The sequence below is a fragment of the Benincasa hispida genome, chromosome 2, assembly GCF_027475165.1.
Source record: "Benincasa hispida cultivar pf3 chromosome 2, pf3_genome.v1.1, whole genome shotgun sequence".
Lineage (NCBI taxonomy): Eukaryota > Viridiplantae > Streptophyta > Magnoliopsida > Cucurbitales > Cucurbitaceae > Benincasa > Benincasa hispida.
Window position 1 is genome coordinate 20,806,712 of NC_143479.1, and position 18,454 is coordinate 20,825,165.

At 32.4% G+C, this 18,454-nt stretch overlaps 2 protein-coding genes across 2 annotated transcripts; one reads left to right on the top strand and one right to left on the bottom strand.

Moving 5' to 3' along the window:
• Window positions 1-5,737: 5,737 nt before the first annotated feature.
• On the bottom strand, window positions 5,738-10,746 carry LOC120069254 (D111/G-patch domain-containing protein). The gene is made up of 8 exons (XM_039020972.2): window positions 10,347-10,746; window positions 10,031-10,167; window positions 8,734-9,700; window positions 8,107-8,198; window positions 7,249-7,323; window positions 7,019-7,080; window positions 6,862-6,931; window positions 5,738-6,738 (listed from the first exon to the last, which is right to left on the bottom strand). The coding sequence occupies exons 1-8, from the start codon at window positions 10,522-10,524 to the stop codon at window positions 5,941-5,943; spliced, it is 2,379 nt and encodes a 792-aa protein (XP_038876900.2). The 5' UTR covers window positions 10,525-10,746; the 3' UTR covers window positions 5,738-5,940.
• A 4,473-nt stretch (window positions 10,747-15,219) lies between these two features.
• On the top strand, window positions 15,220-15,691 carry LOC150037718 (uncharacterized). Its single transcript, XM_090311198.1, has one exon. The coding sequence runs from the start codon at window positions 15,310-15,312 to the stop codon at window positions 15,598-15,600; it is 291 nt and encodes a 96-aa protein (XP_090167324.1). The 5' UTR covers window positions 15,220-15,309; the 3' UTR covers window positions 15,601-15,691.
• The last annotated feature ends 2,763 nt before the right edge of the window (window positions 15,692-18,454 follow it).

The window sequence follows — 18,454 nt, forward strand, 5'->3', positions numbered from 1 at the left end:
AAAAATAGATCATACATGAATTCATGTCATTAAACTTTTCCAAAAATCTTGAAATCAAGGTGTATGATTCAACTGCATCTCCTTTTAATATCTTTACTGTGTGTTCGTTTGCTCTCCTAGCTTTTTGATAACTTATATTAACTTCAAATTTTGTACGAGCCTTATGGATAATGCCTCTAAGAATGGATTGATCCGTAGACATGAACCTAAATCATCTATCGAGCAATTGCCAATTACTGATGAAGAAGCTTGCCTATGATAACTTTGAGTTGTGTTCAATGGATAATCATGCTCAGAAATGTACTTCCTGAGCATCCACAACTCACTGTTCTTATACTGAGATGCCTTAACATATCATTTGCAGCCTTCGTGCAAACATTTGAACTCAACATACTTTGAATTTGATCTTATAGTTCTAAATTGAAGATTATTCTTCACTGCATTTATGTAAAAACACTTTGAATGTACTTCTTTGCTTTCAGATACGTTTTCCTCCTTCAAATAACTACAAAAAAAATCTCATATAACTTCATCATTTGAAGAAGAACAAGAACCTAAATATAACATTCTATCACCATCGTCACCTACACTACTAATAGCAGTAGAAAACCCTTCCAAAGAACAAACACTTACATGAGCAACTAATGGACGTCGATTGATTGCATCTTTAGCCAAAGTTAGATATCGAAAAACATCTTTGTTATTTTTTATTGGAACCACAGTTTGCATACCTTTTTTTTTTTTTTTTTACCAAAATCTAATAAAACTGAAAAATCTACCAACTCATTCAATTGAATTTATTCATATATTAAACCAATTAAACCATTAAAGACTATTTATTCATCTACCAAAATTCCACCAACCTCATAATTCTCATAGGAGTAATAATCCTTCCACTGTCCTCCATAAAAAACAATTATAGGAATAGTCATGGTATTCTACAAAAATGAAAAAAAGATTATATAAGAAACTCATAATGAAAGTATTCAATAGTGATAGATAGAAATAGAGTTCTATTTTGTCTATAAGTGATAATAGAATTGATAGAGTTTTATTTTTGTCTATCAATGATAGACAAAGATAGATTTCTATCTCTGTCTATCACCGATACACTCATGCAATGATGAATGATAAACAGAGATAGTGATATATCGTTGTCTATCAATAAATAGTTCTACCTCACTAATACAATACAATACAAATTAGTGAATTCAATTCAAAACAAAATAAGGAGAAAACAAAGAGATACACAAAGATAGGCATCAATCTCTATCTATCAGGGATAGTTAAAGATAGAGTTCTATCTCTGTCTATCCGTGATGGATAAAGATGGACTTCTATCTCTATCTATCACCGATATACCCAATCACAATGATAAGTAATAGACAAAAAATAGTGATATATCGTTGTATATCAATGGATAGTTCTATCTCGCTGATACAATATAATACAAAGTAGTGAATTCAATTCAAAACAAATAAATAGAGTTCTATCTCGTTATAGACAAATAATAAGACAATACATAATCCTGCCAAAAAAACAGAGTGACAAAAAAAAAAAACTAAGCAATTGATATGAAACCGAATCTTCTCTCACTCACTTTTCACATTTCAATTTTTGGAGAGGTGAATTCTATTTTTTGGATAGAAGGAAAGGAAGAAGAAGAAGAAATGTGCCTACAATCGATCAAATCCACAAAGAAGAATGAAATCTGGTGATGATTGATCAAGAAGACAAAAATGAATTGAAATCAACGATCAGGCGAATTGAATCGGGGATACTAAATTGAAATCGAAGTTGAAATTTTCGTTGAAGTTAAAGTTGAAGGCATGATTGCAGTTGTAGTTGAAGTTGTCAAAATATTGATCAAGCGAAATTGTGAAGTTGAAAACTACACCCAGAAGTTTTCAAATTGAAATCAAGCGAAGAAAAAGAAGAAAAGGAAAAGGAAAAGAAGAATGAAGAAGAAGAACGAAGAAGCGACGGAAAAAATTGACGAATTGGCAATATATGTGCAAAAATTTTGAAATATGAAAGGGTAGTTTTGAATTTTTTTAAAAAATTGAAGATGTTTCCGTTTGACCATTTTTTTTCTTATAAGATGCAAGTAGTTTTCCTATTTTTTCATTTTTGACGATCTCTTTTAAATTAATTACAACCGAAATAGTTTGCATTAATTTTTCACGAATATTAAAATTAGTTTTAAGAAATTCATATTTCTAATTATTTTAAATTAATTAAATGAAAGTTAACACCAAAAATTGTGAGTATAAATAAAAATTTAGGAGTAAAAGTAAAAGTTGTTGAAATCTATGGATCAAATGAAAACTAACTCAAATGCTACATTTTAAAACTTAGGAACTAAATTGGAACTAAATCCAAAATTTAAGGCCCCGTTTGTTTAACAGGATTTTCTGTAGGATTTCAGACAGATATTTAATATTTGTTTCACAAAATTTTATATTTAAAACCCACGATATTAATATCCAAGGAACTTTAAAACCCACCTGATATGGATTTTTTAATATCTTGCGGAATGATGAGAATTTTATGTCTAGGAGACAAACAGAAAAAAATATAAACTAATTAAGTTATAGATTATTATCAATTATTCATTATTATTAGTTTTAATTTAATTATCAAATGTAAATATATTATTTAACATAATAAATTTCAACATAAAAGTGGTATCTTAACTATTTAATATAAATTATTATTATTAATTATCAATATTATAATTAATTTATACTAATTTATTTTTTAATAATTAATTGAAACTAGTTTAATTATGTTTAATACATGTTTAATATAAAGGTACTTATTTATTTTTATTTCAACAGATTAATTAATTAATTAATATAACAATAAATTAAATAATGTTAAATTTAATTAATGACTACATCACTTGGTCTCTTACATTTAATTAAGTACTTATTTAATTTTGGTTTCTATATACAAAATTGGTAAACTTAACACATATACTTAACTTCCAAACATTAATTATCTTGTATATCCAAACATTTAAGATCTAGACATTCAAATTCCAGATATTAATATCTATTCATATGAAACAATATTTGAGATCCAAACGACCCTAAAAGTAAAAAATGTATCATTTTAAAACTTAGAAACTAAATGAAAATTATTCTCAGAACTTATGTATTAAAAAGTTTATTTTTTCTCACTCCTTTAAGAATCAATATTTTAATGCACAAATCTCGATGGGTTAAGATACCATGACTAAAATATTAGAAATTCGAATCCTATGAAAACTCAAAAAATAATAATAATAAAAGAAAAAAAAAAGAAATTGATTTACAGTTGGGATTTTAAATCCACTAAATATAAACAAGGGAAAACGGTAAAATGTCAATACTGGCAAAATAAATCAGATATGTTGGCTTTTCAACCTATACATTCCCATAATTGTTCCGAGGCATATACCATGCTGCTTCATCTGCAGTTTTTGTCATCATTTTCGCCACTGAGAGGATAATGTAGGATTTTTTTTACTCCTTTTCAGAATGATATTTGAGCAGTAAGTCGAGGTCGAAGAGTTCTGTAGGAAAGAGATTGAGTCAGAAAATGACCGTAAAAAAGTATTCTGATCAACCTGTCTCGTTGGTATCATGAGGAGTAATGCAACCAGAATCAATGGACAAGATAGCGACCAACAATGTTAAGGACATAGATAAAAGTAAGGATATCGTAGCTGCATCCAAAATAATCGAGATGACCACTAGTGATATCAAGAATATGGATATAAGTAGGGATAGTATTGGTGCATTTGAGTTGCACATCAAGAGTTTTAGGTAAAAAATTATGGCAAAAATGCAATTTGTAGAAGGTGGAGGATTAGGGAAAGATGGTCAAAGAATGGCTCGGTCAAAACCACTTGGGTTAGGCATCGAGTTCTCCAAGGCCTCGACTTCTATTGCTGATGATAACCAGGCAAGTCGGGTATCCGCCGCTAGAACTGAGTCGAGAGTTTTGGGAAAATTCAAAAAAAAAATGGTGCTTTTGAAGAGCATACTAAAGGACTTGGGTCGAAAATGATGGCAAAGATGGGATTCGTTGAAGGCATGGGATTGGAAAAAGATTCACAAGGAATAGTGAACCCTTTCCTCGTTAACCATTCTCTACCATTGCATTTCTCATACATTGTGTAAAATACCAAACAAAAAATGACTTATTACTAAGTTTTCTTCTTTCCTTTTTATCTCCCAAAAGTGTCGGTTCAATTATAAATCCTTTGTAAAATTTGTGTTGAAAAGTAAATATTGAGATTTATACAAAAGATTTTCGTTTTGTTCATCCTCCATTGACCATCACTTGCAATCTTCCCCTTATCATCGCCATCTGGTTTCGTCATGGATCAACTCGATTCATGTTTTCGATTTATTTTCACTTATATAGGCAACATATGTGGAAACTTTTCTAGATCTATAGAAACAAAACTGATTCAAAAAAGTTCCTTTGGTGAGAATAAATCATGATGAATTAGAAAAGTTGTCATCTTGATGCCACATCATTTTTCCTTTAGTCAACTATCTATCAAGATCAAGTTAATAATCATTTAGAACTATTTTCCAAACTTGAAGGACTAAAGTGTTTATTTTGAAATTTGAGGAACCAAAAGACATCAATCTTAGACCAAAAGTACATTTCACCCTTGAAATAAATATTTTTATTAAAAAATTTAATAATTACATGTTTGTCAAAATTATAATGTGGCTAAACCTCTTCTTGATTGATCCCAATAATGCCCAAAGAACACTAACAACTAACAAGCCAAGCTATGTTCGATTTGGCCTTAGGAAGAACCTAGGTGACATGATAAGCATTTTTTCCTCAGAGTTTTTCTACCGACAGAAATGTGAATGCAATGTCGTCAATCTTCACAACAAAAGGTTTATCCATCATAGTCACACAACCATTAAAGTTCCCCTTTGGGGTAACACGAACAAAATCACAATACAGTGAACCTCGTTAAATTTCCTTGTTCCATCTCCACAAAGACGAAAGAAACAAGATGAAAAAGCGAGTGAGAACGAGGAAGGAAAAAAGAAAAAGAAAAGAGCAAACGAGCAAAAGCATGAAAGAACGGAGGAGGAAAAAGAAAGCAGAAAAGAAAAACTCAAAACTTATATCTATAGTGAAGTTCTGAACGCAATGACACATTGCAAATACCACCCTTGAAATATGGTGGTAATTGCACCAAAATAAGTTTGGATCAGTGTATTTACATGCACTTCGATCCAAGAGGTCAAGAGTTCAAACCCCCATCCTATAATTGTTGTATTCAAAGAAGAAATAGAATAGTAATTGTAATTACCCTTCAAACTTTCAATGGTAAAAATTGAACCCTCAAAGTTATACAAGTATTAAAATTCGACTCTCAAACTTACGAGAGATAAAAATTCAACCCCAAATGATAAAATTTGAATCCTCAAACTTATACAATGGTTACAATTTTTATAATTATTTAAGTTTGAGGGTTCAATTTTAATACTTAGTTTGAAAATAGAATTACAACTATAACTCATGCTTAAGGGATGGTTTTTGCCATTTGCCCCAACTTAAAATACAAGATTTAGTATTTACTTTTTCTTCTTACATTTGTACGTCCAGTTTTAGATTCTCATCTGAATCGAGTCTGGTCATTACCATAGCCTTCTATTCTGTCCTCGTCAATTGGATTGTAGTCAGAGTGTAGCCTTTAGGCCAGAAACCCAACTCCATGAACACTCCTTATTCTTAATAGTAAAGAAAATCAAGTTTTTTGTTTCCATCATTATTAATTTAAGAGAACAAGAAACAACAAAAATAACAAGAGGACTAAATTTACTTCGTTAATGAGGAACGACACAGAATGACTCCGTCTAAGAGAATGAATGTATTACCAAATATGATGAAACGAATAGTTATTCTTGTATGTATCTATCCTTTGGCACCCAACCCTCGCGCTTTAGGCCGTCTGATAGGAAGCAAAGGGTTGACTATTCCTTGTGAATCTTTTCCCAATCCCATGCCTTCAACAAATCCCATCTTTGCCATCATTTTCGACCCAAATCCTTTGGTATGCTCTTCAAAAGCACCAATTTTTTTGGACTTTCCCAAAGCTCCGGACCCAGATCTAGCGGCGGAAACCCGACTTGCCTGGTTATCACCAGCAGCAGAAGTCGAGGCCTCGGAGAACTCGATGCCTAACCCAAGTGATTTTGGCCGTTTCATCACCTCAATGGGGCGGGCCATTCCTTGACCATCTTTCCCTAATCCTCCGCCTTCTACATATCCCATTTTTGCCATCATTTTCGACCCAAAACCCTTGGTGTACAACTCAAATGCACCAATACTATCCCTACTTATATCCATATTCTTGACATCACTAGTGGTCATCTCGTTCATTTCAGATGCAGCTACGATATCCTTGCTTTTATCTACGTCCTCAGAATTGCTAGTCGTTTTCTCGTCCATTGGTTCTGGTTGCATTACTCCACACGATACAAATGAGACAGGTTGGTCAGCATATTTTTTGCCGGTCATTTTCTGACTTAATCCCTTACCTGCAGAACCCTTCGACCTCGACTTACTACTTGCAGATTTATCAAGCTCCAGTGTGTGCAAACCACAAACTTTGGTATTCTTCTTTTCTCTGCTTCTGTTGCTGCCCTGTGATTTTATATTTGAGCCTTCAGCAACAAGAAAATCATCATCCTCGTCTCTTGCTCCGATTAGCTGGGATTGGGGAAGAAAAAGGGAGGGGAGGGGGGGGGGGGAAGGTAAGTTCACTGACCATCCAAGAAGTTGACTCCAACAACATCCAAAACATAATTCTCAAACCAAAAAGATTTCAACCACCTGTTCAAGGCGGACTTGATCACTTGCTGATGGCATTCCTGTGTGCTGTGTTCGAGTTACTGTTACAAACCTGAGAAGAAGAAAAAAAGTGAAGCAAATTTAAGCATCAACAGTTAATGACTAAAATAACAAATAAGAAAAAGAAATTAACGTTTACCTTTTTTTACCAGAACCTTGGCACCCACCATGCAAGCGGTAAATTGCAGCCAATCTTCGTACCTAATGATATTCAAATGTCACTTCTGACAAAAGAAAAGGGTCCGGAAAGGAGGAGCTTAAAGGAATCAATCAAGTTTACACCCTAAAAGGACAAATATTACAAGGAACATTGTACCCTCCATGGCACAAACTGATAACAAACTGCAGGTGAAGCACCATTCTACATACCTGGGAACAATCACGGGGATGCATAGGTTGGAAAGCGAACATATCTTCTCTGTTGAGAACCATGTGCTCCAATTTCTACAATTCAAACAAATTGCAAGATTAGTTAATGCAAAATTCAAAGAAAAGCTGGATTTGAGCAACCCATCCATGAAACTCGTACAACTAGGAGGCAATTAACCATTTGTTCAAAGTCAGACTACAATAAGGCCATATTCACATAGCGAAAATGCAAATGAAAAGAAATGATAATGAAAATGACATTCCTGCCGCAGATCAAAGGAATGCAATCAGACTGCAGGGCACACTGATTGTTTTTTCATTCCTGCCGCAGATCAAAGGAATGCAATCAGACTGCAGCGCACACTGATTGTTTTTTCATTCCTGCCGCAGATCAAAGGAATGCAATCAGACTGCAGGGCACACTGATTGTTTTTTAAGAAAAAAAAATAAAGGAAAGAGAGTAAAAAAAAAAAAAACAACCCTCTTCAATCCCAGGTCTTCTCACGTTTTGTGCCCAACACTCCCCCCTCCCCCACTCTACTCACTATTATTTAAATAACATAGCAATAAAATTGAATATCATTTTACATCAAGTAGTTATGCTTCTAATTAAAAATTCTACCATGGCTCGAAGATTCAGAGATTAGTACATCGTGTTTTTACGAAGAATGAGTAATGAGAATATTGTATAGAGGTCTCGTGAAAAGAAACCATACAGTACTAGACTTCAGATGTTTTGTAGAACAAGGTTCTTAATTATTCATTATTCAGGTGCATACTACAGAAGTGATCTATGACCTTTGTATAACAAAACTTTAGAGAGAATCCAACACCAGGTGAAAATTAAATAAATGATACCAGATTTATTTCCATTAGATCAACACCCCGATTAAGCATTCTTTCTCGACGCTTTGCTGCAATCGTTTCTTTACGATATTTCTTCTTTTCACCTGACATCAAGCGCAATATTATTGCATATCAAAAGTTTACTAGATGAATTCACATGACACAAGAGCAGAAGTCGATTAGGAATGCTACAACTTTTCCCTTATTCCCAGAATCTACATATTCAAGTCCTATATTCTTCAACAGATTGTGTCTGAAGGAATTACAAGCCTCACGGAGTAGACCTTATTCTGCATTCTGCTTTATTTAATTCCTGGAGGTCATATTTTAAAGAATCAAGTTAAGGTTCTTTGGCTAAATTACCTAGAGCTCTTTAGATAAAGCAAATCCTTCTTCCTTTTCTCACAAATTCAATTATTTTCAGCAATTTGGGTATGAACTACACTGCAAGCCTTTTTTTTTCTACTTCCCCTAGTGGACTTGGGTCCTTTTTCTTCTTTCATATGTTGCATTCAGTCGATCAAATAACTTCTCATAGAAAAAGAAGGCATGTACAACAATTATAGGCACAGAAATTGGTTTCATTAATAAACAAGCTGTATCTAATTAATAACTTCTACGTGAAAATGAGATCTTTACCGGGATACTTTCTAGCAGATTTACATTTTGGAGCTTTTGGAGGCCAAGAACAAGCAAAATGAGCAACATTCTTTTGCTTTCTAGCTGATGTAGATCTAGTATCTTTTACTAGCAAGTCATCTAGAGCCAATGCTGACCAATGATCTCTAGAAACAACAGAACTTTTCTTCTTCCTTGAAGGAGTTTTCATAATTCCATATTCTTTAGATGCTTCCTGCAAAGCAATGCCGCCTAATTTCTCTAAAGTATCATCAAGGCTACTGTTAGAACTATCATCATCAGACTCTACCAACTCTTGTTTTATTAACCATTTGGAATTTAAAATATTTTCACTTCCACCAATCCCTTCAAGATAATCGTCAGCCACCTCGTCATCAATATCTGAACCACTGCAAGACATTTCTACAGAGCTATCACTTTCAGACGATTCATCTGACTCTAGAGGCTCAGAGTACTCAGAACTTCCGTCAGATGACTCCCCATCATCATCACCCCCTTCATCAGATACATCTTGGGTGTATAATCTCACACCACCAATTGACAAGAAACCTGAATTCCTTGGAGAATATTTGTTGGAGGGTGATGCTTCTGCTAGCATCTCATTAGCTGTCTCAACCCCTACCCTGCAATTAACCCTCTCACCATTACCAGTTTCCTTCTCGGAGGATAATGAACCAGCACACAATCCTCCTTCCACTTGTGTGGCTGAATCATCATCCGTGTTCTGATTTTTAACAAGTTCATCCTCATCGTGAAACCCCAGTCCTCTATGTGAACTGTCACCTAACACAAAACTAGTACCATAATCATAAGTAAATTCCAAATTATCTGCCTTTAATGGTGGGTTTTCATCTACATATGCGACAATTTGATTATTCATAGAATTAAGTAATATAAAAGGCTGTGAGTTGTCCAAGCTACACTCTGCATCATACTGCAGACCCCGGGATTCCGAATGAAAACTTTCCTGCAAAAAACCCCAAAAGAAGATCTTTAAAATGAATCTAAAAGTGCCTCCCATCTCACTAGAAAGAAGTAATTTCATAGAACAGAAACTTAAAAGAACACGAAGGAAATAGCTTCCAAAGAAATAAAATTTTCCGACATACTAGGAAAAGACTGTATAAAGAAGCCAAGACAGAAATATATCTCATAAAGAATGCGTCAAGAAAAGCTAAAAACAATTAAAGAAAATATAACAATTAATAGGAAAAGAAAACTCAAGATAAAAAGGATAAAAGAACAAAGAAGGCTAAAAAGCAATCTATGGAAAGAACGTTCTTCAAATAAGAAATACCTGATTCGGAGCAGGAGGGTATTCGTAGCCAATAGCATTACCACTGGCTTGTTTAGTCCCACTTGATGAAGCAATTCTTTTACGATCTAAATTAGCCGATTTTGAACCAGACTTGCCCTTTGCCCAAGAATTTCCCTCTGAAGAAAATATACCAAAGCAAAATCAATAAAAGTACAAAGAAAATCTCAACAGAAAATTATCAACTCAGATTATCGTTCTTTACCAACAGAAGAAATGAAAAACCAGCCTTACACGAGTACGATTAAGCAAATGCAGAGACACGGAAGTGCAATGAGAAGGAAAGAGAAAATCGCACCTCGAGCAGAACTTGGCGGCGATAACTGAAACTGCCAATCGGATAAAAACCCGCCATCAACAAACAAATTTCCTCGAATTGATGACGGGTCTGATCTTCTTCTGCCAGAATTACTCTTGTTCTTCTTGAAGCTATCGCTGGCTTTGGCATGGTTCGTTCTTCGTCTTCCTCCGGCCATCGAAGACCTACCACCGCCACCAGAACGGAACGACGGCGTTGTCGAGGACCTGTGCAGGGTTGGCTAGAAGTCTAATTCCCGAACTCTGAAGCAAACCACCACAGCGGAATATTGCGGTGGCGTCGGCTCGGTGGAGGGATAACAAAGAGACCAATAAAGAATCCGATCCATTAGCTTTCTGGGCAAGTAAGCTTCAAAGCCTACAACTCCTCTTTCAGGCCCGTTTAAGCCCAACTTTATTCTTAACATAAAACTCCTTTCAATAATTTCAGTGTAACGTTCAATTTTTATATTTGAGAGGTATTTGATTAATTTTGTGGTAGGCACGAGGTTGATAATACAAATATTATATTAATTGAGTTATGCTCATTTTGACATAATATTCAAATTTTCATATATATTAATAAAATTTTAAAATTTTACTATTTAATCAATTTTGACTTCATTTATTTAAATTCAAATTAGTATAACTCAACTGACATACATAGTATGTATGAGGGATCCATAGATATATTGAATCTCCTACTATTATTGGATATGGTATTAAAATGATTGTAAATTTGAAAATGGTAATAGTAGTCTATCCACTAAAAATGTTTCATAACAATATTGAGTTGTTATCTTCTTTTAATAAAATACAAAATCGATATATGATATTTTGAGTTTGATGGTATAGTTTGAACAATCGTGTTGGAATAACACTTCCATTCCAATGATATTTTGTGCAATTTACTATTTTTAAAGGTGAAATTGTAACATTTTTGTTAGTTTAGAGAATAGATCGATGGATTCAAGAGGTTGTGATTATAACAATCCTTATAATTCACAAGTTTTTTTTTTTTTTTTTTTTTTTGCAATTTTTCCTTTTATAAAAGATATTTGGAAATATATATATTTTTTAATGTTGTTGAATAAGAATTTTGGATCAATCACAAATAGTCATGTCATTTCTCAAATTGAAGACAAAGTGGCAAATTATCAAATATGAGACTAGTTAAAAGGCAACATGTGTCTTAGTTGAAATTAAAGACAATAGTTGATAGATCTCAATGATGTCTCGTGTTTTCGTCATGACCCTAGAATCAAATTAACTAATTTGATCAGTTTAATATTTATATTTGGGCTCATGTTCAATTGAGTTTGAAAATAGGTTTGATTTGGCCCAAAAGTCAACTAAACCCAAAATTCAATTAGTTGGGCCTATAGGCCAAGTTCATGGATCAACAACCCAAGCCTATAAAACTCAAATGAGAAGTCTAAACATAGGATTTCTTCTTCATTTGAAAGCTTTAAAAATTTCAGATTCTAGAAAGCCTAGAAATAATTTTCTTAATAATTATAATACTCTCTAAGTACTTGAAGAACACTCACAATGTTCTCTGAAGATAAAAACGTTCTTCCTAGACTTCAACTTCAAAAATATTCACGTGCTTCTTCAAATCAAACATATGCATTCAACCGAGGGAATCAGATGATCAATTACTAGGGATAGAATCACATCCACATAAATCAACATAACCACAAGTTCGATTCCATGAACATATTTCTTCAAAAACATAGCGCGAACATGTATATATTTTTTTTAAAAAAAAAAAAAAAAAAACTCTTTTAAGTGTAAATGAAAATGAATAATTTAATTCAATATAAATGAAACCTTAATGATTTATAAAAACATATGTTTAGAAAATAATAATTTATAAAAGCCAAAATCAACATAGTTTAACTAGCATCAAACATGCACTATGGTAGTGGTTGAAAGTTGTCGCTAACATTCGACAGATTAAATACATTTATAATACTAGTACTACTAAAACGTAGCATTGGCGTCAAGATTGAGTCAATCCGCAGCGAAATGCTAGATATGTTTAGCTAATCCGCTAATTATAGCGGTAAATGGAGGGTTTGTGTGAAATATAGATTGCATAAAAATAAGGCATGAAAATTTATTTAAAAAAAAAAAAAAAAAACCGGTAAATGTAACCTAAGATTGAAAAAATCTAGTTTTAGGAACAAGAAAGGCTTCCAATACAATTTCGATTATTGATTTTTTTTTTAATTAAACATGCATCCTTTACGTGCTCACAACGACTTACTTGGCTCAATCAACTCATTGGTGCAATGGATTGTCAACTCATTGGGTGAACTTAGTAGACACCCAATTATTAATTAAAGCTAAAGCCCTAATTAATCTAAGGATTTAGTCCTATTGGGTTCGGACACGTCTATATAGAATCAAACATTTGCATTTCATTAATCTAAATGATTTAGTCCTATTAGGTTCGAACGCACCTATATAGAATCAAACATTTGCATTTCTAGGGTTCCATTATTATGTGATTAACTAATTAGGTAGCCTAATTAACTAATCAATTAATTTTTTAATCCACGTTTGGCATGCACTCAAGGTCTATGGGAAGTCTACATTCCTTAGCATACATGATTCAACCTTTACTACTTGTCGATTTAAGCTAAACAAATAAAAGAGAAATGCGCAAGTTAAAATCTATAGCTAAGACATCCATTGATGATAGGGGAGTCAATTTGTGCACGTACATACATCTAAATAAAATAAGTTAGAAGTAAATTTAAAGTGCATTAAGTTCATCTAGATAAATCTTACCAAATACATTAAGTGCTTATTCATGGATGTTGTGGCGTTGCCCTCGCCAGCCCTTTATGTTGCTTCTATCTTATGTGCGATCCAGTGTCGCGACACTTGACTGTTTGGGAGAATTTTTCTCTTTTTCGGTCCTTAAAGCCCCAGGTGCTCGATATAACTCTCAGTAACTTCAAATTAATCCCAAACAATACATAGCACTCCAAAATGCATAATTTGTTGGAATTCCTACAAAAATAGATAATTAAAAATATTAAACATAATAAATGAGTGAGATTAGATACCGGAGGTAATATACTATCAATTTTGAAGTAAATTTGATCTTCTACGTTATATATCGTAAAAAGAAAAAAAAAAGAATTATAAAAGCATTCCATTAAGTAAAAAATCTGTAAGCAAAACTAAAGTACCTATGGAGAAGGTGGGAGCAAGTGTGGTAGAAAATAACAAAATAATGAGAGAGACACATATTTTATGTTTCCTAAACCTATTGCTCAAACCTCCATTCCTATCAATTTCATTTATTAGCGTATCAAAGTCAAACTCGTACCTCGAGTTCTACAGACGACTAAAAGCTAAATAATAATAATAATAAAAAATACGTTAAAGAATAGTTTAATAATAATTTAATATTCCAACCTTAGTTTATATCGATTTAGAGTAATTTTAAATTTATAATAATGTAGTCTCTAAATTTTAATATGTAATCATTTAATATACGTATCTTAATTATAAATTGCTACTTTCATTAAAGTTAATAACAAAAGATATTTTTATTTTTAGAAAAAATACATTTTTGATCCCTCTATGTGTTGGGTCTAATTTTCCTTTGATTCCTAAATTTTAAAATGTTACAAATTTAGTATTTAAGTTTTGAGTTTTGTTTCAATTTAGTCTCAAGTTTCAAAATGTTACAATTTTGCCTATGAATTTTTAGTTTTATTTCAAATTGGTCCATAGATTTCCAAAATTTACACTTTTGATCTTTATTTTTTATTAAATACTCTATTTTCATCTTTAATATTAATGTTTATAAATAAATTTAAAAAAGTATAATTATTAAGTTTCACTATTTTCTATAACGATTAAAATTAAATTTCAAAATTCAGTTCATAATTATTTTAAAATAATTAATAGACATTAGTGACTAAAGTAAGTATTTAATGAAAAGATGTGATTTAAAGTGTAAAACTTGAAAGTTAGGGATAATTGGGGCACCAACTTGCACTTGGCTGTGTGAGTTGTTATAGCCGACTCCATGTTTAGTACACCAAATATATAGTGACATTTACAACTATTTATGTCCTACAGTTAAGTCTAGAAAATATTATTTCAATATCCTTTTTACTACATTGTTTACTATTTTCCACTCATCATCTATCTTTCTTTTTGTTATTATGTTTATTATTTTCTACACAAATTAAAATAGTCTGCAACTCAAACAAAAATACTTATAACTCAAATTAAAATAGTCTATACTCCAAATACTATTATATACTATTTATCAGTTTTGTCTTGTATTTAAATTTACATATTTTTAATTAAAAAGAAAAAATAAGTTATAACTAACCACCCAACCCAAACTGAATTTTAAAGATTGGGTTGGAGACTTTTCTGGATCCTTTATTGTCAATCCAACCAACTTGAATTTTTAGATTGGTCCAAAAAATGTCCTAATCCAATCTAATTCATATACAAGACTGTTATCTGATAAGCTCAAAGTTAGAAATTTGATTTTCATCCCACATATTATTATTATTATTTTTTTAAAAAAAAAGTGAATAGTATATGAGCATTACACATGACAAAATAGAATAAATTAAAAAGTTAGAGAGAAAATAAAACAAAATAAAAAGAATAATTTATTGAGAAAATTAAAGAAATAGGGAGTGAGTCAATGTCTTGTACAACCCAAAAGGCTGATTGGCATCACATGGCAAGGCGGCAAGAAGCAAAGTAGGCCAACTCCCAACGCACAAACCCATAACTCATACGCACACTACACGGATCCCACATCGCTTAATTCGCCCTTTTCCCATTTCCCGACAACTGTCTCCCCGTCAACCCCCTCTTTAATTTCTCCCCTCCCTATATAAACCCCTCCCTCTCCATTCCCCTCTTTCCCTCAACTCCTCCTCCGGCAACGGCCATTCCCCTCGGACGACTCCATGGCCGACGCCTTACTCAGATCCGTCTACCACGGCTGCATCGCCGGCTCCGACGCCGAGATCGACCGCCGTCCTTACCACAAGAACTGCAGCTGCGCCCTTCACGATCGTGATAACAGACGTTGTTCTCACTCCATGTCTAAACATAAGTCCGTCTCGTACCCGATCAGACGAGCCTGGAGTGAAGGATGCTTGGCTATGGTTGCTGCTTCTGCTGCTACTTCAGGCATTTCTTCTCCTTCTTCTTCACCGTCCATGGAGGTAGAAAGCCTTGGATCTTACAAGAGATGAGCAGTATTTTGATTTTGTTTTGTTTTTAGTTTGTAATATATATATGTGAAATTCTTTTTTTTGGTCTAGTGGAATTCTTGATTGATTTGAATGAGTGGAGTGTGATGAATGTAGATTTTTACTTCTTGACTGTCTGTTCTGGTTATATTTATTGATTGGTTAATGGAATGGATGTGTTCTGGATTTCGATGAAATGATTCTCGTTTCAAAATCATTTCATCTATTTCACAGAAACGCCGATTGGCCTCCCTCATTCTGTTCTTGCATCCGATTAAAGATCAGAAATCAGGCCTTTTTTAAAAGAAAATTTGAGGTTGAACTTTTCTGGATCGAGTTCTTGTTGGCTAAATTCACGAATCGTGTTTCATTCCCTTCGCGAGATTGAAGATTTGAAACCATCCATCGATTTCTTTAAACCGTAGATTCATTTTTTTTTAAAATTACTTTCTGCGATTATAAAATATCTTTTTTCTTTCTTAACTTGTGGGCCATTTTTTCTTTTTTCTTTGGAAAATATCATTGTATACCCTTTTATTGTATCAATTAAAATCTGATATATTAAATAATTTTTATAAGTTTATTCATAAATCATACCATTACATTAAACATCAATTTTGGTATTGATATATAAAGTTTAAATTTACACAATTATTAGTTGGGTTTATCGTAAATGAACTAATTTAAATTACTTGTATGATAATACAATCGATGATCAACATTGATGCATTGATAATACATTGAAGAAAGTTCATGATTTAAAACATACGATTAATACTATAAATAATTGATTTAAGATTTTAATAAATTGATAATTAAATATAGTTGTTGTTATTTTATTAGAGAGTGAGATCCAAAGTTGGAAATGGGAAATTGGAGGCCTAAATTGTCGCTTTAGGAATAAAGGGTAGCGCGTAAACCAGCTGTATTATTATTCCCTCCGCTGGCTGCTTGGCTTCAGCCTTCAGCCACCCTGGACAGATTCTCTTTCCTCTCCTTCGCCAAACTCGCAACATAAAAATAAATATTATATAAAATAGATAATGCCGAAACGAACATGGTTCAACCGATATTATTATCAATTAAGAGATTTAAATAACTATATAAGTTGTTATATAAAATAGATAATGTTAAAACGAACATGGTTCAACCGATATATAGAATGTATTATCAATTAAGAGATTTAAATAACTATATAAGTTGTTATATAAAATAGATAATGTTAAAACGAACATGGTTCAATTGATATATAGAATGTATTATCAATTACGAGATCTAAATAACTATACAAGTGTTGTTCCTTATCGATCTTTTTTTAGTAGTTAAAATGAACAAGTTTATTTATTATTTGTTGTTTTAACAAAATATAATTGAAATTTTAGCCCAACTACAAAATAATTATAATTTTCATGCAAGAAAATAATTATAATTTTCATGCAAGAAAATAATTATATTTTCTCGTAGAGACTAATGTTTTGGAAAAATAATAAGATATTAACTACATTAATTAAATTTAAGATTTATTAAGAGCATAAAAACTAAAATTGAACAATTGAAAATATAATAATAAAATGGAACGAAATATAAGGTATAAAACTGAAATGGTCTTTAAATATTTTAAGATTTATTGAAAGTGCGGGAACTAAAAGTTGACAATTAAAATTACATGAACTAAAATAGAAAAAAAATCAAAGTTGATGAACTAATTGTTGGGTTGATGCCCTAAATCTCGTGCCTCTGTAGTAATAAAATTTGAAGTGTTTTATTTGAAATTTAGTAGCATTAACCCACAAAATCAATAAATAAACATCCAAGGTTATATTCTGAAACTTAAATATGTATGTAGAGTCATACAAGTGGATTATGTGAAGACATACAAGTGGATTATGTTTAAGTGATAACCTAAACGGTTTATAGTAGATAGACAAAACTTGATACCTTATCCTTGTGACACTACGAATATTACTCGCTTTGTAGATGTTACAATTGTTGTAAAGTTCTATAAATAATCTGATCTTGATTATTCATGTAGAGACATGTAAGTGAAGGTTCTCTATACAAAAGGGTTTGTATAAGACCAGACCACAAAATGAATAGTCTCATTATATAACACCGTTCATAGTAGAGACTTACATTTCACCAGGATGACCATAGATGACATGACCTAAATCCTGAGTGAGTTGCGAACTCCTGCCTATGAAAGCGATCATTTGATTTGCATAGGTGAGAGTGGCTAGTTCGTTGACTTAGTATGCCTACCATTTTGGGGATTCGTCTGATTGGGGAGCTGCGAACACAGTTACACAAGATGAAATTCACTTCTTCTCTAACATCGGGGTAAGTAGATAAATTGTTTCCTTAAGGGCTGATTCCGGGGCTTGAACAATGTGGCGCCACACCCTCTCTTGGCCCGAGAGGAGTTTGGTCATAGTTGAACTATGACTTATTGTTGGATCAACAGTACTTAAGGAGTCAGATGTAACTACAGGGGCAAAACGGTAATTAAAACCCAGTCGTTCTTACGAGCAATTTGTGAAGGGTCATCGCATTGACTGGTTATATCCAATGGACATAGAAATATAACTATAGTGCGAAGAGTATTACTATCGGTCTTTAGTGGAGTGACGACATTTAATGGAAGTTGATTAATTTAATTAAGGAGGTTTAATTAATTGATCAAGTATAATTTGAGCAGGTCCATAAGGTCCCCTCGGTAGCTCAATTGGGATTATTGAGAAATAATTTTGGATAAATTTGAATTGTTCAAATTAATTGGAAAATTAATTATATATGATATAATTAATTTAAATTAATTAGATATGATATAATTAATATATATAATATATTTGATATGTTG

What these genes read in the sequence shown, in the direction of transcription:
- LOC120069254 (XM_039020972.2), bottom strand. Translation starts at nt 10,524, where the DNA reads ATGGCCGGAGGAAGACGAAGAACGAACCATGCCAAAGCCAGCGATAGC. An exon ending in GCCGCCAAGTTCTGCTCGAG is followed by an intron (nt 10,168 to 10,346) that starts GTGCGATTTTCT and finishes TATTTTCTTCAG; the next exon opens with AGGGAAATTCTTGGGCAAAG. An exon ending in ATCAAGTCCGCCTTGAACAG is followed by an intron (nt 6,739 to 6,861) that starts GTGGTTGAAATC and finishes CCCCAATCCCAG; the next exon opens with CTAATCGGAGCAAGAGACGA.
- LOC150037718 (XM_090311198.1), top strand. Translation starts at nt 15,310, where the DNA reads ATGGCCGACGCCTTACTCAGATCCGTCTACCACGGCTGCATCGCCGGC.